Source organism: Barbus barbus (assembly GCF_936440315.1).
Source record: "Barbus barbus genome assembly, chromosome: 1".
In the NCBI taxonomy this organism is placed as follows: domain Eukaryota; kingdom Metazoa; phylum Chordata; class Actinopteri; order Cypriniformes; family Cyprinidae; genus Barbus; species Barbus barbus.
In genome coordinates this window covers 9,574,398-9,601,952 of record NC_136729.1, presented here as the reverse complement: position 1 = coordinate 9,601,952, position 27,555 = coordinate 9,574,398, and the positions used below count along the sequence as shown (strand labels likewise).

The 27,555-nt window shown below is 34.9% G+C and overlaps 1 protein-coding gene across 1 annotated transcript; it reads left to right on the top strand.

Moving 5' to 3' along the window:
- Positions 1–424: 424 nt before the first annotated feature.
- On the top strand, positions 425–27,196 carry anpepa (alanyl (membrane) aminopeptidase a). The gene is made up of 22 exons (XM_079421715.1): positions 425–504; positions 10,521–11,245; positions 12,712–12,854; positions 14,754–14,893; positions 14,990–15,116; positions 15,207–15,361; positions 15,441–15,554; positions 16,756–16,899; positions 17,323–17,388; positions 17,492–17,557; positions 19,196–19,371; positions 19,462–19,538; positions 20,058–20,191; positions 20,277–20,332; positions 21,231–21,378; positions 21,459–21,550; positions 21,634–21,744; positions 23,267–23,434; positions 23,966–24,106; positions 24,197–24,278; positions 24,394–24,575; positions 24,897–27,196. The coding sequence occupies exons 2-21, from the start codon at positions 10,656–10,658 to the stop codon at positions 24,544–24,546; spliced, it is 2,883 nt and encodes a 960-aa protein (XP_079277841.1). The 5' UTR covers positions 425–504; positions 10,521–10,655; the 3' UTR covers positions 24,547–24,575; positions 24,897–27,196.
- The last annotated feature ends 359 nt before the right edge of the window (positions 27,197–27,555 follow it).

Here is a 27,555-nt window from a genome sequence, read left to right as displayed (position 1 = left end):
CAGACTGATGATAAACAGTATAATGGCTGCATAACTGTTTCAGGTTTGCATTTTTGAGCCAAAATGATCAAATATAGCCACAGGACAGAACTCTAAATATCTCTTAATATCTTAATTTACTCTTGAGAAAAGAACCTTTGTAATATCCAATGTACCTTCATTAGAGGTTCAAAAGTGGTCTCAAACTGTGCTCATTAAACATAACAGGGCCTCTTGAGCTATGAAAAAACATAAGAATAAATGCTTCGGAGTGATCATATTTTCCCCCTAAAACCCCTCGACAAAGATTTGTTAGAGAATTCACAGTTCATGTGCATACGTGTGTGTGTGGGTTAGGGGTGTGTGTGTGTGTATGAGAAAACCTGAGCTTCTTTTCACCCCTCCTCCCAAATGGGAAGAAGTGTGTGTGCGTGCGCATGTGTGTGTGTGTGTGTTTGTTTTTCCCATCAGCCTCATCATATTCACCGACTCTCCCACTTCTGTGACTTTCCATATGGATACCTGGTATGTAGACTTTTACTCTCTTCTGTTCGTCAGTCGAGCATGTGTGTGTGTTTATTTGATTTGACTTTTATCTCACACAAGAACTAAGAAGAAGTCTTTCTACAAAAGCAAGAGAACTGCTGCAAGATCTCTGCGCTCCTGCATGCATGGCTTTCCAGACACAAGTGATTTAGCATTTGGTCAACAGATGAGATGGCTTTCTTTGGTTTGGACTGGGTGTTTCATATTTTAGAGGGTTGGAGAGAATACGTTTATGTATATTTACTTACCTCAAATAACTTCCAGGTGGAGATGGTTGTACGCAGTAGAGCGAAAGGCTTATAGTTGTCAGAAAGGAGTTTAAGCAAAATGGTTTTACAGCTGAAAGGTGAGAGCAAAATATTAATATCAATGATTGCATGAATTTGTTTTTTGCAAAACAATGATATGCAATAAAGGCTTTGGCATACCTGTTAAAATCAGTTGAGACCAGCATGAATTTCCATAATGGTTTATATTCAGATCCAGCTGGTGGACTAAACTGCAAAAAATGCTTTTCTTAGATTTTTTGTCTTGTTTCCAGCCAAAATATCTAAAGATTCTTAAATCAAGAAGGATTTTGTAGACAAGTAAAAATTATTGTCTTGTTTTCAGAAAAAAACAAGTCAAAATTAAGTGAGTTTTTGCTTGAAACAAGCAAAATAATCTGCCAGTGGGGTAAGAAAAATAATCTTGTTTTCTGTTTGACATACGATAATTTTTTTTACCCCACTGGCAGATTATTTAAGATATTTTGGCTGGAAACAAGACAAAAAAATCAAGTTGTAAATAAAATTACTGGAGTTCAGTTTACAAGAAAATACCTATTTAGTCTAATTCAGTATTTCACATTTAATTCAATGTATTATTTGCCAGTTCTTTGTAATTACTTGTGAAATATACTAGCAATTTCTGAGAGAAAAATGTTGCAAATTAAATTCAAAACATTTGATATAATTAAAAAACTGTCACCATCCCGTATACGGGACACCTAAGTTTACTTCACTATATTACAATTAAATCCTAATGTAATCATGACAAACTCTATATCATTGGAAAGGTCTAAGACTCCTAAATAGATATTTTACCATTTATTGTTGTTACAAATTATGTAGGATCAGTAATAGATTAATTTATGACCATAGTTGACCAAGAGTCTATATTTCCTTGCCTTTTTCCCTATCACATGTTTTAGCAATCATCATAAATTATATACCATTTGAAAGTTTAAAATCTCAAAATGCATCCTGTGAAAACCATTTTGAAATTGGATATTGCGTTACCATAGAAATGGTACTTCAAAATGTTTTAGCAGTCTCCTCCCCCTTAGCGGGGGTGTGATATTACAAAATGTATTACAGTCTTCTAGAATCAAAACCTTTTATAATCTTGACAAAATACTAAACTTTGGAAAGGTCTGAGTCTCAAGATTCCATATGTGGTGGTTATTTTGTTACAGATGTAATATTGAGAGAGAAATTGATAGATTTGTGACAGAAATGCATCCAAAAAAAAAAAAAAAAAATTAAATGGAGTTTGGCACCCGGTGGCTGTTTTTGGTATAACGCCTAAACAATATGAACCCCCAATTTGGACATTTTCACTTAGGGGTGTACTCACTTTTGTGGTCAGCGGTTTAGACATTAATGGCTGTGTGTTGAGTTATTTTGAGGGGACAGTAAATTTACACTGTTATACAAGCTGTACACTCACTACTTTACATTGTAGCAAAGTGCCATTTCTTCAGTGTTGTCACATGAAAAGATATAATAAAATATTTACAAAAATGTGGGTGTACTCACTTCTGTGAGATACTGTATATATATATATATATATATAAACTATATAAACTGTAAAAAAAAAAAAAAAAAACATAAAAAGGTGCAATGCATGGCAGCACAGGGTGCCAAACGTTTGCCATTAATGGGAATAACGGTGATACATAGCAACGTGAGAAATGGTACACTGATCATACAATACAATAAAATGTTTAAAGTGTAAAATAACAATAATAATAATACCCTGCTAGACAACTCAAAATAATAAGAACATAAAACTTTTCTCACAATGCTTGTATAATCCACAATAGACACTATCATTACTATAAATCTTTGCATAAAACACAACATCAACAAATCCAATTAATATCATCACTGCATTGCAAGTCTTCCACACACAAGGGTTTGGACAGACCAACAGGTACAACTCCAATTCATTCTGCATCTTGGTCCCTTAAGAAAAAGAAAGAGAAAGAGAAAGAGAAAGAGAAAGAGAGAGAGAGAGAGAGAGAGAGAGATTTTTTTGATTTTTGAAAGAAACTTTATTACAATTTTAACAGTATCTCTTCACAATAAACTGACCATATAATACATTCAACACATTACACAGAGGATATTAATACCTAATGAAATTACAAAGAAAAAAATAAATCACCTTCACAAACTGCACACAACGCACCATGACCACACCATATCAATTCAAAAGTTGTAAGATCTCTCATAGTTTTATAAAACCGAAAATCAATGAAAACTCTAGATTTTATCAAAGATAAAAAACACACGTTCACATCATCGCTACACTTTTGTTCCACTCTGTTTTTCCTGCTTATATAAATAGCCATTTTTGCTTGCCCTAAAATGAAATTCAACAATTGACATGTGAAACGTTTTTTCTGAAAGTACTTAAAACCCAAAATAAAAGTCTCAATACAAAAAGTTTCATCAAACCTACAAAACAATTCTTTTAATCTCATAAACAAAGGTTCTAATCTAAAACAATGCATAAAAGCATGAAAAACAGTCTCCCTTTGAAGACAGAAAGGGCAAGCAGAATTAACTTCTGGATTCAGCACTGAAATAAAGGAATTGACAGCAATGGCACCATGGAGAATTCTCCATTGTATATCACCAACCCTTTTAGACAATGGTGGCTTATATAATGATCTCCATTCAGGTTTTACATCATTTCTTAGTTTAAAAACAGAACGCCATGGTGTATCGGTTCTTTTTTCTAACATTTTCTTATTAAAAACCAAAACACAGGCTCTATACAGTTTTTTTCCTTCACTTGACAAGAAATCTAAAAACAAAGATTCACCTGATTTCAGCAAAAAACCTATACCCTCTTCAATATTGGGTTGAATAATCAAACATGGAAAGGGATCCTCAACATCAGGAATACAAACCCCTGTAAAAAAGTCTCTTAACAAATGTTCTTCTTCAACTGTAAAGCATGATTTAAGTTTGACAAAAAAACGAGTTAATAAACGAACAGATCTAATTCCTAAATGTTTGGATACGACATCCACATTCTCAAATTGAGGCCCAGTTAAAGTCAACAGATGCCCCAAAGTAAAAACCTTGGATTTCAGCAATATGGTGCTGAACCCCGGCAGATAGCAGGGAGTATCAATGTCCAAGCGGGCCCCAAGTATCAGTGGTTCCTGCAAAAGCCAGTGGAGAGAATGAGAGTTCTCAGTCTTGTGAACACGAAAAAAACTCCACACCTTGAAAAGGTTTCGATAGAAAGCAGGCAGTTCCGATAGATCCAATTTGGTTGGATCCATTAAAAAAAGGGATTTATCCAATCCGAAATCCCCAATAGTGTGCAAAATGGTGCAGCTCGCAGCACGCCAGCTGAAATCTGTAGAACCATCAAGTAATCTTTTTAAAAACTGTAACCGAAAGGCAGCCATTCTACTTTGTAAGTGAATCAAACCTTGCCCACCTTCATCTTTAGGGAGGTATAAAACACTCTGTGGGACCCAATGTAGTTTGTCCCAAAAAAAGTTCACAAGAGCAGCTTGAACCTCCGCTAAAAACTGTGGTGAGGGGTCTACACATGCCAATCTATGCCAAAGTGAGGATGCCACTAAGTTGTTGACAATAAGAATTCGCCCCCTATAGGACATATTTGGTAATAACCATTTCCACTTATCCAATCGCCCCTTAACTTTTTCCATCAGCCCCTCCCAATTTTTTTGTAACACACTGTCATCCCCTAGATAAACTCCTAAATATTTTATACCCCCATTCCCCCAACACAACCCATCAGGAAGGCAAGGTTTACCATCCGTCCATTGTCCCAACAATAAAGCATCACTTTTTTTCCAATTGACCTTTGCAGAAGACAACAGTCTAAATTCTTCAATTAAATTAAGTAAAATCTGCATATCACTTTGTCTGTTTATCATCACCACAATATCATCGGCATAGGCTGACAAACAAATTTTATTATTACAAACTGGTAAAAACAAACCACTTAATTGACCTCTTATCTGTTGAAGCAATGGCTCAATAGCCAAGGAGTACAACATTCCAGACAAGGAGCAACCTTGTCTGATACCCCTGAGAACCTGAAAAGGAGCACATAAGCCACCATTTATTTTCAGCATACTCTCAACGTCACAATAGAGTACCCTAATCATGTCTATAAAGTTCTTGCTAAAACCAAAACCTGTTAAAGCACTCCACAAATATGAGTGCTCTACTCGGTCAAACGCCTTCTCCTGATCCAAAGATATCAAGCCACAGTCCAAATTTAACAATTTAGAGACATTAAAAATATCCCGAATTAAAGAAATATTGTCGAATATCGATCTACCAGGTACACAGTATGTCTGGTCCGGATGGATAACCTGACCCAACACTCCAGCCAATCTGTTACCCAAAGCCTTAGAAAGTATTTTATAGTCACTGCAGAGAAGCGAGACAGGGCGCCAGTTCTTAATATCTGTAAGGTCCCCTTTTTTTGGAAGAAGAGTGATCACCGCTCTTCGGCAACTCAAAGGCAACCCGCCCTTCGACAAGCTGTCCTTAAGTACCTCCAGCAGATCTAAACCCAACTCCAACCAAAAAGCCTTATAGAAGTCAACCGGGAGGCCATCCACTCCTGGTGCCCTCCCAGACTCCATGCTTTGCAGGGCCTTATAGAGCTCTTCCAAAGTCAGCACTCCTTCAAGATCATTATTACCCTCCTCTGACACCTTTGGTAGGCTGTCCAGGAAAAAGTTGTCCGCACAACACTCTGACTTGAGCTCACTCCTATACAGATTTCGAAAAAACTGTACTGCCCTTCCCCGAATACCAGCAGGATCCGACAATAACACTCCATTTTCGGAGCGCAATCCATGAATAAGCCGTTTCTGCCCGTTCTTTTTTTCCAGATTGAAAAAATATTGGGATGGTGCATCCATCTGATCAATGCTTTGAAAGCGTGAACGGACCAGAGCCCCCTGTGCTTTATGCCCCAGTAGATCAGCTAACTGAGCTTTCTTCTTTGAGCAGGCTTCTAAATAATGAATCTCGCCAGTAGATTGAGCCAAATTTTGAAATTCAATTATCTCTCTTTCCAAAAACTCTAAAGAACGAGTCAACTCCTTAGTAACGTTGTGCGTATACTGTTGAGTAAATTGTCTTATTTTTATCTTACCAACATCCCACCACTGTTGCAATGAAATAAAAAAAAACTTTTTTGTTCTGTAAGCTTCCCAGAAATGCTTAAATGATTCCTTAAAAAAATTATCATTTAACAAATTTATATTAAAATGCCAGTATGCGCTTTTTGGTTTTATTGAGCTTAAAATAAACTTACAGTGCACCATACTGTGATCTGAAAAACGTACTGGTGTTATATAACATTTATTAAAAATACTAAGATGGTGATTGAAACTGTAAAATCTGTCCAGCCTAGCTAATGACATAACATTATCACGTGTGTGAAACCAAGTGTACTGTCTCTCATTACCATTTAAGGATCTCCAAACATCACATAAATCATACTTTTTAATAATATGAATAACACGTTTACGCGAAGCCAAATGAGGCTCAATGTGATTTCGATCTAGATTATGTTCAGTACAATTGAAATCACCACCTAGGAACAAAAGGTCTTCAGGGCAACAGTTTTGTAGCGTTGAACACAGTATGTCTAAAAAAACCATTCTTTCAACTGGTGCAGTTGGAACATATACACAAATAAAAATAAACACATAACTTTCGACAACAGCTCTAACTTTTAAAAGCCTACCTTTCACTATTTCATCAACATCATAAGAGATAGGACTAAAATTCTTTGTGAATAAAATGGCAACTCCCCCACTTATTGAAGTGTTATGGCTTAACACTGGGATGCCATCAAACTCCCTCGCCCAGTCAGCAGCATTTTTCAAGTCACTATGAGTTTCTTGTAACAAAACAACATCAATATCTTTCTGTTTAATTACTTCATATATTGTAGCTCTTTTACTAGGATCTCTTGCACCATTAACATTCAAACTAGCTACATGAACTTCACTCATAAAAAAGAAAAAAGAAAAGAAAAAACACCCAAATAGCCAAAAAACATCAGCCATTCTACTTTTAAACTTAACAGACATCATTGTTTAAAACAGTATTGAGATTCCTCACAATTTTCTTAAGTCGATAGACTTCTTTATTAGTAAAGCAACTCTCTGCCATGAGGCTTCTTGCTTTTTCAGTGAACTGTTTGACATCAGGAAAATATTCCTGCACATTCACACCTCTTTTATTTTTTGTTGATCTAAGGAATAACTTAATATCATCAAGTCCGTAATCCCGACCAATGAACTCCCCCTGAGAAAATGTCATACTAGAGTCAGAAGACCCACCATCACTTTCTGTATCCTGATCCATATCGTCTTGTACTTCACTCGTTTTACTTATTTTGGCATCAACCATTTTTTTAATCATCTTCCTTTTATGAGGCATTTTGAAAAAATGCTCTCCCTCCACACAAACCTTTGCACAAGCCTCTTGCAAAATCACTGAACTATTCTCTATAGCACTTTCATTTTGCTCATCTCCTTTAGCCTCAGAAAACTGTGCCACGCTCGGTAAATCTTTGACACTAGCCTCTGAAAGTGTTTTGGTGCGTATCGTGCCTGAGCGTTCACACTGCAGTGAAGTCGACGCAACAACACTCTCACCGGGAACACTCGTATCCGTCACCGCCACAGCCGAGCTCGGCCCCGGCAATACCTCCTCAACTATGTCAGCAACACCAAACGCACCACCACCACCCCCAGTACTCTCATTCACTACGTTTGCTTCCCTTTCTGAAACTTTGTCAGGACAATTGCGAATTAGATGTCCAGAATTACCACAACGAAAACACTTAGATTTCGCGGTAGTAACAAAAATAACGTATTCAAAATTGTCAATGCGAAAATTTAGCGTCATGTCTAGCTCGACATCATCCTGAATAATCATATACGCGAATCGCCTGAACGAAACAATGTGTTTCAACAGAGGTGATCCGCTATTGATTGGTATCTTTTTAATCGGAGATACCAATTTTCCATATCGGGATAAAGCTTGTGTCAAAATGTCATCACTTACGAACGGTGGAACATTTGACAAAGTGACTCTCTTAGCTGGCAATGATAGAGGAAGAACAGAGACAAAATCACCACCAATGACTATTCCCTGTTCAACTACTTTATTAACTTTATCTACGCTATTAAGAAACACCACAATGGCACTATTCATTCTGGAGGCGGATAGCACGCTCTCATGCCCCACAACCTCACCAATGGCAAGACAACAATCTTCCACACTCACCGCGGCGGCAACTTTAACCGCATTACGCCGCGTGAGTGAACTCAAACTCTGCACACATGGGGCCGACATGCTTCCCCGATAAAAGTGGATAGCACGCGGCCCAACAAAGAACCAAAAACTAAATACTAAATAGAAAAGACCAGAAAAACAGCAAGGGGAGAAAATAGAAAAAAAGCTTCACTCACAAGCCCTCCAACCACGCTCACACACTCCGTCAACTCGCACTCAGACACACCGGAAGTGAGAGAGAGAGAGAGAGAGAGAGAGAGAGAGAGAGAGAGAGAAAATGGTTAAACATCTCAATTCTAGGAATTTCAATTTGAAGTAAAAGTGTAATTGCGTTTCGAGTGGAATCCCCCGGTAAAAATCGCATTCCGGTGGGGTAATACATGATTTGTGGCTGGGTTCCGCTGGTAAAATTAGCATTTTAGGGGCTACATATCATGTTATTGGGGTCTCTTAAACCCGCGGACATGAAGTCAGTGTGCAAGCATGATTGACACAACGTGAGGTCGTATTTATTTTTTAACGTGCGGAAATGTCAAACTAAAATTTCGGACTTAGTGTGCAGTGACCTTCAAAGTAGCCCAATTCCACTGGAAAACGGCGGACTTGGCAACACTGCAACGCACAGTGCATGAAGTATAAAATCAGTTGTTCCAATTTATCAGACTTTAAGCATAGCCGTTTAGTATCCTAAATGTACAAATGTATGCTGTATATATATAATAAAAATGTTATATAAATAAATAAAATACAATTAATCAATAAAAATATAAAAATGTTGCTACATGAATACATTTACGTTGAAGAACTAAAATCAAATCAAATAAATTATGGCATTTTTATGGCAAAGCTTATTGGTGTTATGATTATATTTTCATTGCCCAAGTTCTGCCCAAACATCTGCAAGTTGAACTTTCACATACATTTCCCACTTACAAGGACACAAATTGCTCTTCTTGAGAAAAGACTCCTTATGTTATCCATTGGTTTAGTTGAAAATGAATCAGCTGGACAGGGAAGGCTTCCCATCCTATTCTATCCTGCACCAATGACATGGTCCATGCTCTTAAAATCTGTTCAAGCTTACAGGCCTGTTCGCTTTTGCTCATATTTCTGCTTTCTAACACATAAACAGCTTTTAAGTGTTAAAATATGTGCATGTGATTGTTGATTGGACTCACGTAACTTGGTAACAGGAAGATGGTAAATGAGGTCAGGCATCAACAGGAAGCACAACATTATTTAGTGCATTTGATTATTCCAGATGTGCAGCATGTAACTTTTTGTACTAAGACTTAATTTTATGTATACCTAAAGCTAACATTAAGGTTGACAAAGTTAAATCTTTTTTATTCTTCACCACAAAACAGAAGTGCACATTTTGTCAGCTAATTGCTTGAACACCATTTTTAACTTGGATTAATATGAATATGAAGTGTATTAAATATGAAATTTAGGATTTTACTTAAAGGGGGGGGGGGGGGGGGGGGGAACAACTATTTTAGTTTATATTTATTTTATACATTTTTTATTTTAAAGTTATTAATTTTAGTTTGTTCTAGTAGATTTTTACAAACGATGACATTTCTGAGCAGCAAAATGAGAGAAACAGTATTATAAAACTACTGTAAAAGTTGTATTTACAGCTTACAAATCATCCATTAGTTGTGTGCGAGTAAAATAAATTAGCTTTGTGTGTAATTGATGTAAATAAAGTATAAATATTACACAAATACTTATATAAATAATATGTATAAATATTACAAACATAAAATATAAATAACAATGCCTTCTCTGTTGGCCTAATAATATGTTTGAGTTAATAAATGTCTGTAAGAACATCGGGTGGACTATATTTTTGTCATTTTATTAGGTTAATGCTTCAGCTAGAAATGATGTACGTTGTGCAGCTGTGGCAACTTGTTGAATTGTGTTAATTGGGTTTATGCTTGTTTCCTGTCTGGGATGCAATGGCCTGTTATAATGCATTTCTGTATAATATTTATGCTTTCTTTTGCTGTGGCATCATTATGATGGTGTTAAGAGGTGGATTAATTCATTTATGACACCACTGAAGGCCTGCCACTGATAAATCATAAATAAAAATGTAAAAATTAATAAAAAATGACAAAATCCCATTAAAAAGTTCTAATACTTAAACTAAACATAAAAATTGGATCTAACTCAAAATAGTAATGAATACAACAAGAGCATATTAAAAAATTGTAATATAACACTGTAGGCAGCTTATCTCACTTTCATTGTTTGGAAAAGAGCAGCGTGGGGATTCTACAAAATATTTCCTTTTTTGTTCCACAGCAGAAAGAAAGTAATTAAATTTTAAATGTCATGAGGGTAAATAAATATTGACATTTTCATTTTTGGGTGAACTATTCCACATGTTTCTTCTAGGTATTTATATCACCGAAGATGGAAACCATCTATTTGTTTTTGTTGAAGGCAATGTCATGCTAGCATCATCTCAACAAAGAAGTAAAACGCACATAAAGGACACCACCAGTTTCCCAACACAAACCACAGTGAACAATGGGGAAAGGATATTATATCAGCAAACATCTGGCCACTGCAGCCATGGTGCTAGCCGCAATAGCCTTGGTGACCATCATTGCATTATCAGTGGTTTATAATCGAGAAAAGTCTAAAAACGCAGCAAAATTCACCAACGCAACTACATCGCCAGTACCTCCCACCCCAAAGACTTCCAACGAACCCTGGGACAAATACAGACTGCCTGATACTCTGTCTCCAGAGTACTACAATGTGACTCTTTGGCCCCGTTTGGCGAATAACGCCAATGGGATGTATGTTTTCACTGGGATCTCTGGAGTGATGTTTACTTGTGTGAAGAAGACAGACCTGATATTAATTCACTCCAACAAGCTGAACTTAACTCTGTTTAAGGGGCACCATGCAAAACTCACGGGTCTGAGCGGTGTAACGGCTCCGGCCATAAAGACAACCTGGTTTCAGACGGAAACACAGTATCTGGTGATTCAACTGGAAGGAAAACTGAAGCCTGGCCAGTCCTATTGGCTCTACATGGAGTTCACAGGAGAGCTCGCTGATGATCTGGAGGGTTTCTACAGGAGTGAATACATGGAAGATGGGGAAAAAAAGTGAGAAGTTGTTTTTGGAAGCAATACAGTTTCCCCCAAAAGTACAGACTAAAGCAGCTAATGTCAGAATATCATTCCATTAGACACAAAATATCAAACCACGTGGCATCTGCAAACAGATTAAACATCTGCTAGCGATTTCTCTGAAATAACTTCGCTTTTCTGAGCCATTTCTGCAATTGCTTCTAAGCAACTGCTTTTAAAGATCAGTGGATGTATGAAGTCAGTTCCTTTCAAGTTCCCTAGCAGACAAACCACAGGTGTACTTCCCTTCATGTTCAGCGAGAAAATGTCACGAAACTTCATATGTGCATTCATTTTGTAGAGCATATACACTACTGTTCAAAAGTTTGGGGTCAGTACTATTTTTTTTTTAAATAAATGCAAGGATGCATTAAATCGAACAAAATATGTCAGTAAACCCTAGTAAAAATGTCACGTATTTAAAATACATTTATTTCATGCGAAGTATATAGTACTTGTGCACAATGCACATTTTGTAATACTGCATGATCTTTGAATAACATCAGTCTTTTAATACGAGATATTTAAAGTGTACCTGAAGTATACTTGCAATAGTTTCACTTTAGCACAATCAAATATACTTCAGTATATCTTTAGTTGGAGTTTATCTCTACTTCCGCACAATTAAAGTGCATGAAGTATAAAATCAGTTGTTCCAAGACAGCAGTTTAGTATCCTAAATGTACAATTGCAGGATATTTTTATTAAGCACATAAATATTTAAATGTATTTGTAGTATACTTAACATAAATGAATTTCAAATACATTTTAGTATATTTATTCTTCACTATAGGGAACGCATGTGTAATGTTACAAAATTAATGTTATAAATATGCTTTTTTAAATTTCTGCTCATCAAATAATACTGAAAAAAGCATTAAGATTTCCACAAAAATATTGAGAGGCACAACTGTTTTCAACATTGATAATTATATATATATATATATAAAACAGGATCATGTGACACTGAAAATTCAGCTATCCATCACAGGAAAGAATTACATTTTAAAATATATATAAAATATAAAACAGTTATTTTAAATTGTAATAATATTTCACGATATTACTATTTTAACTCAACGCTAAACTTCTGAATGGTAATATATCTATTGTTTTATCATTTAAAAATCTAACAAACATATTTTTTTCTGAAATGTTATGCAAAAAAATTCCTAAAAAATGAATGCCACTTGGTTTGATATTTTTATAATGCAATTAAATCAAGACATGTGACTTATGTTACTAAAAATCATTTCGTTGATGTTGTTCCTTTCAATCTTAGAAAAACATTGTAGATCATTTAAATTTAGAAATATGACATCACACTAACAAACAAAAAGTAATTCAATGTATTTATAAGTGCAACTGCACAAAAAAAGCTTTTAACTATTGTTTATAGTTTAGTGATCCAGCAACACTTGAACTGCTCTTATGTTTTGCAGAATTATTGCCATCACTCAGATGCAGGCCACTTACGCTAGAAAAGCTTTCCCGTGTTTCGATGAACCTGGCATGAAAGCTGTGTTTCATATCACTCTCATCCATGACCTGGGAATGACAGCACTGTCAAACAGCCAAGAAATTAGTAAGACAAACAATCCATCACAAAACCTATAATAGTTCCTTGACTAATTACTTTGTATTTGTGTTCAGTGAAAGGCCGAATCTGTATGTGCTGCCCTAAACAAGCTGCAGCAAAAAGGGTTTTCAGGCCAGGATTCAATTGTTGTCACCTGCAAATTTTACTATAAAATTTGCAATAGTTTTACCCTCCAAACATCTGATTTATTTACTTAATTTAAATATTTTAAAAAAGCATTATTAACTTAGAGTTGGAATACATGAACTAAAACAATAAATTAAGAGTAAAATTAACCAAAATTACAACAAATTAACAATAAATAATTATACTACATACATTACATTTTCCATTAAATGTTTTAAGGTTTTTTTTAATGTATTTTTGTTTACTTTCTCCCTCTTAGACTACAACAGGGCCCCAAAACGGTCTAATTGTGCCGTAACTGCTTCCTGAGAGTATGCACTTATCTAGAAACGGCACAAAATAAAACACCATACAAATATAATTAAAAAAGTCTAAGACTTGCGCTCTGTTTCCCAAGCCTTCTGAAGCCACATACTAGCCTTAGACTACAAAAATGGTGAATAGACACCATATTTGATCTGAGAGCTGCTGCAGAGAGGAAGGTTTTCAGAGAATAAGGACTTCAAGTTCAGTCTATTACAACAACATAAAAGTACTGCTTCAGATAATTAAAAACTAGAGCATGATATTCAAAAATTCCCATCTCTTCCATTCCCATGGAAGAGAGAGTTATGGGTTTAGAACAACATGAAAGTGATTATGACTAATCAACTATTCGTGCAAAGTTTGCATATTCGTTAGCATGTCTTTTGTGGTTTTTGAGTCATAGTCTGCGGGTTGTGTGACATTCGGCAGCATCTGTCCTCCTGATGTTGGCATTTATTTCAGCTGTTTTTGCTTTCCATGCAGTTATTCCCTCAACTGTCATCAGCTTCAAATCTAATCTTGACTTACTAAACATGACCAAATCAGACAAACTTTTGCCTCAAATCATGTTTTGCTTGCAGGGCCAATTTCAAATCAAAACAGCGTTTCTGTATCCCATTATGTTGAACCCTGTCAAGATTTTCTAACATATCCCTCTTAAAAATGCTTTTCAATTGCAAAACATAATGCTGTGGACTGTAAACTGTGATAGATGTGTTCAACATATGGAATTAAAATGGATTTATTTAATATATCGAATACTTTATCTTAATTTAAGAACTCAGTTTTGTTATATGCTACTAGCTACAATTAACTGGCATATTAAAGGCATTTTTGTAGCTCAAACAGTAAAGAAATGGCAAGGTTCGAATCCCAGGGAATGCATAAACTGATAAAATGTATGCCTTAAAGGTATATTCACCCAAAAATGAAAATCTTGTCATTATTCACTCACCCTCATGTTGTTTCAAACCTCTATGCATTTTTTTTTTTTCCACAGAACACAAATAAATATATTTCAAAGAATGTTGATTTGAGTCCCTTTGACTGCCATTATATATATATATATATAATTATTATTTATTATTTTTATTTTTTTTGTCCACATAATGAAAGTCAATGGGAACCAAGCTATTTGGTCATCAACATTCTTCAAAATATCTTATTTCGTGTTGCACAAAACAAAAAGTCCGAATTGGAATGACATGAATGACAGAATTTTTATTTTTGGGTGGACTATACCTTTAAATGCAATATATGTTGCTTTGAATAAATTCATAAATGTAATATATTTTAAAATGTACTTTTTATTAATATGACGGCAATGCTGAATTTAAATGTAAATGTCAAATTCATAAATGCAAATGTAAATAATTTAACTCAAACGCATTTAATTACTTGCTACATTTTCAGAAATATCTCTGATTGTAATTTCTTATTTTTTCGTCTTAGAAACAGAAAATGTCATCATCGATGGAACGGCAGTTACCAGAACGATATTTGGCCCCACAAAGAAGATGTCAACGTATCTTGTCGCGTTTGTTGTCAGTGATTTCAAGTACATCAATGCTAAAGACAAGAAGGGAATTTTGGTAGAGCCTCTACACCAATTTATAAATCTAAGCTTTATGAAGAGGAATGTATAGACGTGAAGTTATTTGAAAACTTGTTTGTTTGGCTTGTCAAAGGTAAGAATATGGGCAAGAAAAAAAGCCATTGAAGACAGGCAAGGCGACTATGCGCTCAAAATCACTCAGCCAATACTGGAGTTCTTTGAGAAATATTACAACACTAGCTATCCGCTTTCTAAGTCAGGTACGAGCAGCTGCATTCATGATAAAAAAAATAAAATCATTATTCTTCAAAAGCATAGTAGAACAAGCAGTTATCCTCCTGTTTTCTTAGACCAGATTGCATTGCCTGACTTCAACTCAGGAGCCATGGAAAACTGGGGTCTTGTCACTTACAGAGAGACGGCTCTTCTATACGATCCACGGACGTCTGCCAATGGCAACAAGCAGAGGATTGTGACTGTTGTTTCTCACGAGCTGGCTCACATGGTACGTCTAGGCCCAGTAAAGGGGACTCTGAGTACTTTTTGCTTCGCACAGTTTGCCATGTGATTTATGTGTCTTCCAGTGGTTTGGAAACCTTGTGACGCTGAAATGGTGGAATGATCTCTGGCTGAACGAGGGGTTCGCTTCATACGTGGAGTATCTGGGCGCTGATTATGCTGAGCCCACCTGGAACATGGTAAGAACATCAGAGGATTTTTTAAAATAATTTTAAGACGTCCACTATTACATACTCATCATTGCACTTACATAGTGTAGAGAAACATGCCTGTATTTAAAGTTGAAGTATGTACATACTTTCTCTATTCCAATTGAATGAACAGAAACAACTAAAAGTAATCTGTAGATGCTTTCAAAACATCGGTCTGTTTGTTTAAGCAAAGGTTTGGCTGGTTGTAAGCAGACAGTGGTGGTGGTGGATGCTGTCTCCCTTGATGGTCATTTAGAAATAGCCATACATTCTGACAAAATCAAGTTTTGTTTACAGGGAGCATATAAAAAGTGCCTGTTTAACAAGTTCTTGATGAACCTGAAACATCCATCCATTCATTCATTTGGCAGCGTTTTTTGGAAACCTGGGGCATTTATAAAGAAATAAATAAATGAATAATTGAATGAATGAATGATAAAATAAATAAATAAATAAATAAATCAGGTTTACCAAGAACTCATTTGACCTTATTTATGACACACAAGTACTTAGTAAATGAAACATATATTAAATATTTATTTGTTTATTTATTTATAAGTCAATAAAGCTTTTGGTAAATAATATATTTATTTAATTTAATGAAAAATGAATGAATGAATGAATTTATTATGAAAATTTCAGGTTTGCCAAAAACTTGACTTGTAAATAAATAAATACATATAATATTTAATATATTTGCAAGTTTACAGAGAGCTTGTTTGCCTACTAAATAAATAAATAAATATTTATTTAATATATTTTTCAAGTTTACTATAAGAACTTATATAGACTTTATATTTACTTTACTAAGAGCTTGTTTGCCTTCTAAACCATATGCCCTCAAAACAAACAAACAAACAAACAAACAAACAAACTTGGTAAGCCAGGGGGCTGTTTCATAAAACAAGTTTACCAAATAAGCCAGGTTTATTTCAGTTAGTCTGACTTATTGTCACTTGATTTGATTCAAAATAAGTCAGTCTAAACTTGGTAAACTTGTTTTTTGAAACAGCCCTCTGGAAACATTAATTGTTTTTACAGTTTCGTTTATAGCCACTAGTGGTGCAGATATTACATACTTCACCTTTGAGAGAGGATGATGTATTGTCGCATGTTGTTGTTCAGCTAAATGTATTGAAGAGATACACCTTGTAACATGTCATTTACAATCAACTCTGTCCCTCGCCAGAAAGACCAGATGATTCTGTATGACCTGCAAAGAGCATTTGCTGTGGATAGCTTGACTTCCTCTCACCCCCTCTCCCGAAAGGAGGAAGAGGTCAACACACCCTCAGAAATCAGCGAAATGTTCAACACCATATCCTACAGCAAGGTATAAAAATCTACTGCATTATCATGACAACTAGCAACTTAACAATGCCTAAAAAACAAAAAGAACACTCTACCAACTGGATAGCAATGGACTAGCATTCATTCTGAATACTTAACATTGTAACAACCACATAGCAACACCCTGACAATAATCTACAAACCCAGAAAAGAGATAGCAAACAGGATAATGAGTATAAAGATACCCTAGATTGGAACAAACTGCCTGGCAAGCACTCACAACAATAGTATTGATTACAACATTAAAAATGTTTTGGATCTTTATGCTGGGTTTCAGCTTGAACACTGATATTGTGGAATTTCGAAAGACCACCACTCTTGTGAGGTTGCAAATAAAGTCATAAATCAGTCAGGGTAGTTTCAGTCCGGTCAGAGATACATGCATTTCATACGTTTGTCATTACAGGGAGCTGCAGTGCTTAAAATGCTCTCTGAATTCCTGACAGAGCTGGTGTTTGCCAAAGGACTTGGTGTAAGTCTTACTCTACTGTTTTTGAACAAGTTCGAGAGTTCATGCAACTTTTGCGCCGTATTTCATGACCCGATAGTACAGTTGTGTTGTTCTTCTCCCGCAGAATTATCTGAAGCAGTTTGCTTTTGGAAGCACAGTTCATTCAGATCTCTGGGACCATCTTCAAAAGGTGTGCTGTTTAACTGCTTGAGATTTATATGTGGTAAAGCTGGGCAATTGCAATTTTTTAAGTTAGAATTGCATGATATAAAGTCATAATTGCGTGTTATAAAATATATCTTGTAAGAAAAGTCTTTTCCCTTATCATCAGACTCTACAACTCATAATTTCAACTCATATACAACGCAATTCAAATCAAATCTGAATTGCAAGAAAAAAAAAAAAGTTCTCACAATGCTGACATTTTTCTTGCAATTGCAAGTTTATATCTCACAAATTTGGCTTTACAATTATGAGAAAAAAGTCAGAATTGTGAGATATGTATAAACACTAGGTGTAAGAAAAATAGTCGTTTCACTATGAACTAGACGTAAAAAAAAAAAAAACTCAGCGTCACAAATCACAGGGAGGCATGGAGACAAGGAGTTAACAAAACAGAAGTCGTTAATAGCCAAACGGTTGACAGGGAAAACAATTCAACAGCGGACGTGAAGCTAGGGAAACACAGGGCTTATAAACAGTAGGAATCAAATGAGGAAGAACAGAAACAGGTGAGGAGTAATGAAACACAGCTGGAAACTACTCAGGGAAACAAAATAGTAACAGGAAAACCAAATATGGACACGAGAGGAAGGGAAACACAAGACAGGAAGACAGGACTGATAGTCAGCTTATATCTTGCAATTCTGACAATTATTTTTTTTGCAATTGCAAGCTTATATCTTGCAAATCCAAGAAAAAAAATTTGAATTGCAATATAAATTTTTTTTCTCGCAATATTTACATCTCACAATTCTGACTTTATAATTTGCAAGTGTGAGTTTATATCTCACAATTCTGACTATAATTTGAAATTGTGAGTTCATATCTCACAATGCTGAGAAAGAAAGTCAGAATTGGATGAAAAAAGTCTGTATGTACAACTTATATCTTGCGATTTTGACATTTTTCTCACAATTGCAAGTTATCTAGCAAATCTAAGAAAAAAGCAATTTTGTAGCAATTCTGATGTTTTTTTCTCGCAATTTCGAGTTTATATCTCGAGGTTCTGAAAAAAAATCACAACCGTGAGATAAAAACTCGCAATTTTAATAAAATTGTCTTTTTTTCCTTCAGAATTAGACTTTATTTCTCGCAATTATGAGTTTATATCTCACAATTCTGAGAAAAAAGTATTTTTCTGAGAAAAAGATTTCATTGCAATTGCAAGTTATAAAGTCAGAATTGTGAGATACAAACTCACAATTGTGAAACAAAAACATCAGAACTGCGAGATAAACAATCGCAATTACCCTCATTAATTTTTTATTCAGTTGCAGAAACGGGCTGTGCCCATAGCTGTGTTTAAAACAAGCTTGTACAATATATGTGTTTGTACAATTTCATGCATCTTTTCCACTTTTAACAAGATAATTTGTTTTATATCCACTTCACATGTGCTGCTCTTGGAATAAAACTTACTGTAACTAGACTGTTAATAAAGAAAATGATACTTGAGTCATGTTGTAGTTACATTTTTTTAAGTTGACTAGTTAAATGTAAAAAATATGTTGAAATTGTAAAAAAAATCAATCAATCGTGCCCTAATATGTGGTGTAGTGAACACTGTAAAACATTAAGGAACTGTTCATTTTCACTTCTTAAACAGGCAGTGGATCAAACTCCTGGAGTGAAACTACCATATAGTGTTCATGAGATCATGAACCGCTGGATACTACAGATGGGTTTCCCAGTAATCACTATTGACACTCGAACAGGGAACATCAGCCAAAAGCACTTTCTTCTAGAGCCTGAAGCAGTGGTGGATAGGAAATCTGAATTCAAGTATGTTGTCAAACATCATTATTGGAATATAACATTTCTAGATCCTTTGAAAACCCTTCTTATAAGTCTAACTGTTGTGTTAAACCTCAGTTATGAATGGTTTGTACCCATCAAATGGATGAAGAAAAACCAGGAGCAGGATCAGCTGTGGCTTCTACAGAAATCAGGTACATTAAACCTTGTTAAGTCACTTTATACTTTTCATCTACCTCAAGATCTTGCAACAGGTCTTGCACGCTCTCGCTCAGCCAATAAAATCGCAGGTCACTCGGTTCTTAAAGTTTTGTGTCTCTGCGCTCCAACGCAAGGGCATCCAGCCAATCTGTAGTAGGAAAAGAGTAAAATCTTATTCGTTATTCTACAGGGGGTTGGAGATGCATGAAACCCTGGATTTTGGAAATTAGATTTGTTTTTAGAAGACAAGGAAGTGAAGCTTACAAAACTATTCTGGTTCGAGAGAAAGCTTTGAGTGCATGCATTTGCTTTTACATTTACTGAAGACTAACGGAAAAGTGTTTGACCATGTAAAACTAGTCAGGGTTGTTGCTTGGTGGTTATCTACTGGCCCAAGTATAAAGATGCATGTATTCATTTAGTCTTTGCACTGCCAGTACTGTAACTGAAATATTTTCTCCTTGCATGGAGATATAATTTTTAAAATATTGCCTTATTTTATCTGCTCTAAGCTCTACACAAACCCATGAAAGTCAGCAAAAATGAATGGGTGCTGGCCAACCTCCATGTGTCGGGATACTTCAGAGTGAACTACGACTTTGGGAACTGGGAGCGACTTCTCAGCCAACTGGAGTCCGATCACCAGGTCCTGCATGAAAATTATGAGATAGAACAGTCTCAAAAGGGCTAAAAAGACATAAACAACATTTTAATGTCTTCTCTTTATATAGGTGATACCTGTGGTAAACAGAGCTCAGATTCTGGATGATGCATTTAATCTGGCAAGGTGAGAGTTATTGCACATTGCATGTACACTGCCACTAAAAAGTTTGTGATGTTTATTTTGTTTAGTTTTTTATAGAAATTAATACTTTTATTTAGCTAGGGTGCATTAAATGAATCAAAAGTGACAGTAAAGACATTTATAATGTTACAAAAAAGCAAATAAAGCTGTTCTTTCTCTCCCTGAACCAAAAAAAGAGATTACGTTTTCCAGAAAGATATTAAGCAGTACAACTGTTTTCAACATCGATAATGATAACAAATGTTGAAAAAATAAGTAATAGTTGCAGAAAAACACAGGAATGAATTTACATTTTATATTAAAATAGAAAATAGCTACTTTAAACTATATTAATGTTTCACAATATTACTGATTTTACTAAATTTTTGATCAAATGCAGCCCTGATGAGCAGAAGAGACTTCTTTAAAAATCATTAAAACATCTTACTGACCCCATACATTTTTGAATGGTAATGGGTTCCCACTGTCTTGGAAAGGTATTTATTTTTGGCCTGGGAAAGCAATAAGAATTAATCAAATTACAAAAAAATAACTAAAATAAACCGATATAACCGTTTTTTTTTAGTTATTCTAGTTATGTGCTGCTCAAAAATATTCCATTGGTTTTTGTGTGGAATACATCTCGCAAACCGTGTTAGTGAGATTTGTGAGTGAATTGAGTCAGTTCTTTGCTATGAATCAGTTAAACTGATTCACAATTCAGTCTTAACGATTAATGAGTAAATCCGTCTGAATTAAAGTGATTTTTAAAAGTTTGTATCCATCCAGTAATTGAAAACAATTTAACAGGTCATGAAAAGTCGTGGAAATTGACTGGTAAAAAATGTGGACGACTGTATTCAATATAAAACATTTTTTTGTTTATTTGTTTATTTTCCAGAGCATCCATTATAAACATAACGCTTGCTTTGAGAACAACTAAATATCTCTTGCATGAGCGGGAATACATTCCATGGGAGACGGCGCTTCAAAATCTGAACTATTTTTTCCAGCTGTTTGATCGCAGTGAAATTTATGGTGCCATGCAGGTTGGTTAAATCTCATTTTTATAATCAAAACTGAAGTAATACAGATAGATTACAGGGACTGCTGTTTGTATTTATTTCAGGCTTATCTTAAGAAACAAGTCAAACCACTATTTGAACATTTTGGGACTATCAGCTCAAACTGGACAACAGTTCCCTCTGGCCACACTGATCAGTAAGGACAAATATTTCATATCACATGCTTCCCAGACTCAATTTGCTTTATATAGATAAAGTTATGTTTAATTTTGTCCTCAGGTTCACACAGATCATTGCGCTGTCTCTAGCCTGCAGTACCGGCATCAAGGGATGCAGAGAACTAACCAGGAGCTGGTTCAAAAAATGGATGCAGAACCCTCATAACAATGCGTGAGTGCAACCCTCAAAGGAAATTAAGCAATGTCCTATGTGGATGATTGTATACCATGTCTTGAGCAATTTTTAGATCAGTAACTTATAACACCGGTTCCTTTAAAGTGTCAGTTATTCAGAATGTTGTATGATGTGTTTTTGAGATGTTTCAAATGCTTGACACTCAATGTCAGTGGAGGACATGAAACTTAGCTTTATACAGTGAACAAATAACTGATTTTTTTAAGAATAGTTTTTAATTCAGAGTGTGCTGAGATCCATATACTGTATGTGTAAATTAGTTAAAGTTAAATGTTAAAGTCAAACACTACTCACAACTAAATTTACTTCTGTAATGTGATGCTGCATTTCAGAGAGAAACAAGATATTTAATAAGAAAACATATAAATTGGTGAGTGTAAAAAGTGAGTGTTACAGGCAGTAACAATGCGGGCAGGCCATTTGAAAGGATGGGCTGAAAAGTGTGATTTGTAACATCATCTGAAAAAGAAAGTAATTTCAGAGTTACACCGATTATTACATTTTACAGTGCACCAATATTGTGCACAATAATATCAGAAACATACCTCTAATATTTGTGACCCTGGACCACAAAACCAGTCTTAAGTCGCTGAGGTATATTTGTAGCGATAGCCAAAAATACATTGTATGGGTCAAAATTATCCATTTTTCTTTTATGCCAAAAATCATTAGGATATTAAGTAAAGATCATGTTCCATAAAGATATTTAGTAAATTTATTACTGTAAATATATCAAAACTTCATTTTTGATTATTATTATGCATTGCTAAGAACTTCATTTGGACAACTTTAAAGGCGATTCTCTCAACATTTAGATTTTTTTGCACCCACAGATTCCAGATTTTCAAATAGTTGTATCTCGGCCAAATATTGTAATATCATAACAAACCATACATCAAGGGAAAGCTTTCAGATGATGCATAAATCTCAATTTCGTAAATATTGACACTTAAGACTGGTTTTGTGGTCCAGGGTCACATTTTGATACACTTCTCTGATGTAGACTTAAAATATTAAAAATTAAAAATATACATATTGCACATTGAATGTACACTACCATTTAAAAGTTTGAATTTATTTAGATTTTTTAAAGCATTTATTAAGCAGTGATGCATTAATTTGGTCAATAGTGACAGTAAAGTCATCTATAAAAATATTTCTATTTCAAATAAATGCTGTTCTTTCAAAAATCCTGAAATATATATATATATATATATATATATATATATATATATATATATATATATATATATATATATATATAAAAAAGTAAAAAAAAAAAAGCAAAAAAAAAAAAAAACTGTTTTCTACATTGATAACAACAAATAATAGTAGAATGATTTCTGAAGGATTATAGGACACTGAAGCCTGCTGAAAATTTGGGAATAAATCATTTTAAAATGTGTTAAAATGGCTATTTTATATAGTAACAATAGTTCACATTTTTGGTGATGCATTTGTGATGAAATAAATAAATAATGAGAAAAACTGCGTTCAGGATTCATCCTAACCTGAGGTCGACGGTGTACTGTGACGCCATCGCTGCAGGTGGTGCAGAAGAGTGGAACTTTGGCTGGCAGATGTTCCAGGAGGCCACAGTCGCAGCTGAAGCTGTCAAACTGAGATCGGCTCTGGCCTGCACCAAAGTGCCCTGGTTACTGAACAGGTAGCTCTGGGGAAGCATAAAGAAAAAAAATCAATTTAAAACACTTATATTAACACTCAAGTTCTTAGAAACTTTGGAATGACAAAAACATTTTTTGTGGTTATACCTAATAAACCTGAACAGAACTTACCTTGTCATGTCATGTTCTGATATTTTTATGCATCCTATATCATTTCCAGTTTTATAGTTTAAGACAACAAAATATCTTAACACAACAATGTATTTAAAAAATATATATTAATATAGCTTAATATTCATATGTTTATTATGCAATATGCTTTTTATGACAATATTATGACAAAACACTATATAAATTTTTTCTTCACTTTTTTTTTTTAATTGCGGGACGTTTAATTGCGCTTTTTAAGAGAGAATCACTTTTTTTTTTACTTAAAACCCCACAAAAGAAATTGTGTGTTCAAGTCATTGCCTGTCTGAATTGCATTTCTAATGTGTTTTTGAACAGTTTGTGTAGATGCATTGTAATACTCTGTGGAGTATAACTTATAAATTGCTTAATGTTTTAATAAGGTACCTGGAATACACTATGAACCCAGAAAAGATACGCAAACAGGATGCCACTTCTACCATTGGGTACATTGCCAGTAATATTATTGGCCAACCTTTGGCATGGGACTTTGTCCGGGCAAACTGGGACTATTTCTTCAAAGTGTAAGTACGCCAAATACCATAACACACACACACAAAGAGAGAGAAAGAGACAAATATGTAAAAGTACAAACTTTTGGTATTACTCAACAGATACGGCACTGGATCATTCACTTTCTCCAGATTGATTAGTGACGTCACCTATAGATTCTGCACACCATTTGAACTCAGTCAGGTACATGACCTTACCTTACAACCACACAGCAAAAATCTATTGCATGCACTGTGAGAGGCTTATAAGACATAACCTGACTTAAGTCAAGTGTTAAATCCTCGCTGTCTTTGTTCAGTTGAAACGCTTCCAAAAGGACAACGCTGAGACCGGATTCGGCTCGGGAACTCAAGCGCTGCAGCAGGCCATCGAGAAGACAACAGCCAAAATTAAGTGGCTGGCGGTGATCAAGGAACCGGTTCTGCAGTGGTTCCTCTCAGAATCAGCATAAAACTCACATCTGTGCGCCGTGAGATCAGAGTAAGTTCAAGTATTGCTTCAGTAATTTCAGCTGGATGCACTTAAGTAAAAAATTCTGTCATCACTTACTCACCCTCAATGTCATCCAAGCCTGTATGATTTTTCTCCCGTGAGACACAAAAGGGCAATTTTGAATATCCTGAAACTAGAATTGGAAAAAAAAATTACATATCAGTAATATTTAACAATATACTGTGTAACTGTTTATAAATGTAGCCTTGGTGAGCACAAGAGATCTTACTAACACCCAAACTTATGAATGGGAGTGAATTTAAATTTTTAGGTGAACTATTCCTGTTAATGTTTTTGTGTGTATTGCAGGACGGCTCCAGCCTCACATGAATTCATCATCTCGTAACCTGATGGAATGAAAATGATTGGACGCTAACAGCATTTTGACAGGATGTTTTTACCCAAGGAGCAGCCCTCCTGAAGTAACCTGAGAAATGTCTTGCTCAAGGACACAACAGCACTCTGATATTTAACCACTAGATCACATCACTCGAATACAAATGAGGATGGATTTACATAAGAGACCAGTGTTGGGGAAAGTTACTTTTAAAAGTAATACATTACAATATTGCGTTACTCCCTAAAAAAGTAACTAATTACGTTTTTTTGGAAAGTAATGCGTTACGTTACTTTTACGTTACTTTTGAGTTACTTTTTAAATATGAGCAGGGCTTGATTGTTTTTAATACAAGAACTTCTAATTATAGCAAATGTAAAAGCCCTTTCACACCAAAAAGTGAAATGAATGAACCTCAGGCTGAAGTAAAAGTAAATTCACGACTGTAAAGTAGAACGCAGGAGAAGAGGGTTCAACACTCTTCAGCAATATAAAACAATGAAGCACAATTGTTAGTTTATCTAAAGTCATTTTTGCTTATTAGTATGGTTGACCTGGATCATCAAAGGTCAGCAGAGACATTGGTTAATAAACTGGGATTAGATACATTTGTGTTGTTTAACATATTATATTATTACAGGTTTGTGTCATATTTTGAGTTCATTTTGATGAATACTAAATCTGTTTTTTGCGAGTGGGATGAATTAATGCACATTAACATTTAGTCTAGAACTACAGTAACAGCATGTTCACACAGCCCACTGTCAGTCAATAAACGGGAAAAATGTAACTCAGATATTCTCTTGTACATTTAAAAAGTAATGCGTTACTTTACTAGTTACTTGAAAAAAAGTAATATTATTAAGTAACTTGCGTTACTTGTAATGCGTTACCCCCAACTATACAAGACTATACAATATATAGAGACTATACAAAATACACTGACAATGGATCCCTCAGTATTGAAAAAGCAGGGAACCTGTTTCAGAATTTGTGTATAATTAGTGGTGTTGCTAAGTCAAGCATCACTATTATTATTGTTATTGCTCATACTCATACTCATCATGCTCATCTGCTATGGACATCAATGATACCTCAAATCATGCAGGTTGTTCAGAAGAGGTTTGCTATAAATTTCTAAGCATTTGGAGTGGACTTCCTATAGATTTACATGTGATCCAAGCCATATTTAGGGCCTGGAAAATCTGTTGTTTTGAGCTGACTAAGTAGCATCCTAGCAAACCCAAGCAATCGTATAGCTATGCACACTCAAAAGCAATTGTGTATGGGCAACCACACTCAAATGTTCTTAATAAAATGTCAAATTCCATTTAGCGTTTTATTGTTAACTTGCTATTATTGACTGGATTTTGCATTTTTGTAAATATGCTGCCATTAAAAAGTACAAACATACACTACCTCTCAAAAGTTTGGGGTCAGTAAGTTTTTTTTTTGTAAGAAATTAAAGGCCAGATTTATTAATAGCTTGCGCCAGCGCAAACCGTCTTTTGGCGTTAAAATACTGTAGTACTTTCAGAATTTACTAAAGACACTCAGTGAAGAATTAGCACTGAAAAGGCGTAGACAGTTATTTTTGCACCTGACCTTATTGAATATGCATTTGTAGGAGTTTCCCTTTCAGACGCAAAATTTATGGGAGGAGGGTGTTCAAATTAATTAATCAAATTACTGGTATTTGCGCCAATATTTAATGCCCAAACAAGAGCTGCTCTGGATTGCCATTATGAAAATGATCTGGCTGCGTCTGTGTTCTTTAATGTGTGCATTGTTAGTAAATCACCCACAGAATTTTCCCGTCCTTGGAGCTTTTATGGAATTGCGGTCTAATGCTAATTTGCCATGTTTAGTAAATCTGGCCCTAATACTTCTATTCAGCAAGTGAAATAAACTAATCAAAGTGACAGTGAAGACATTTAAAATAACTACTGTTCTTCTGAACGTTATATTCAATACCTTGAAGAAAAAAAGAATCATGTTTTCCACAAAAAATATTAAGCAGCATGAGCTTTTCCATCAGAGGAATAAATTACATTTTATAATATATTAAAATGGAAAATAGTTATTTTAAATTGTAATAATATTTCACAGTTTTACTGTATTTTTGATCAAATAAATGTAGCCTTGGTGAGACTTTTTACTGACCACAAACTTTTAAATGGTAGTGGTGGTTGGAGGTAACTGATTTTAAAGGACTTTTTATACATGTACATCTGTCTTTTTTCTCTTAAATAAATAATTAAGTTGCAGAACCATTTTGAAATCATTATTTGACGCTGTGTAACTGTGTCTGCATTTTTTAGCGTGCATCTTCCTCATTTCTGACTGCGCTTATACATGATCATCATGACACACTGAACATGTAACTTCAGAATATGTTAAAAGATACAGTGCTTCTTGTTGACTTCCGCTGGATTGTTTTTCGATTTAATTCACTGTCATAACCACATGAACACCAGGAGGCTGTTTCATAACATTTGAAATATTAACTTGGGGGGGGGTATAAAGCGATTTCAAGACTCAAGAGTAATGTAATTACCCTGAAGCGATCGCTAATAAGCCCTGTGTCCCTGTGTTTAACTTGGCAAACAAAAGTCACATGCAAAGTCAAGT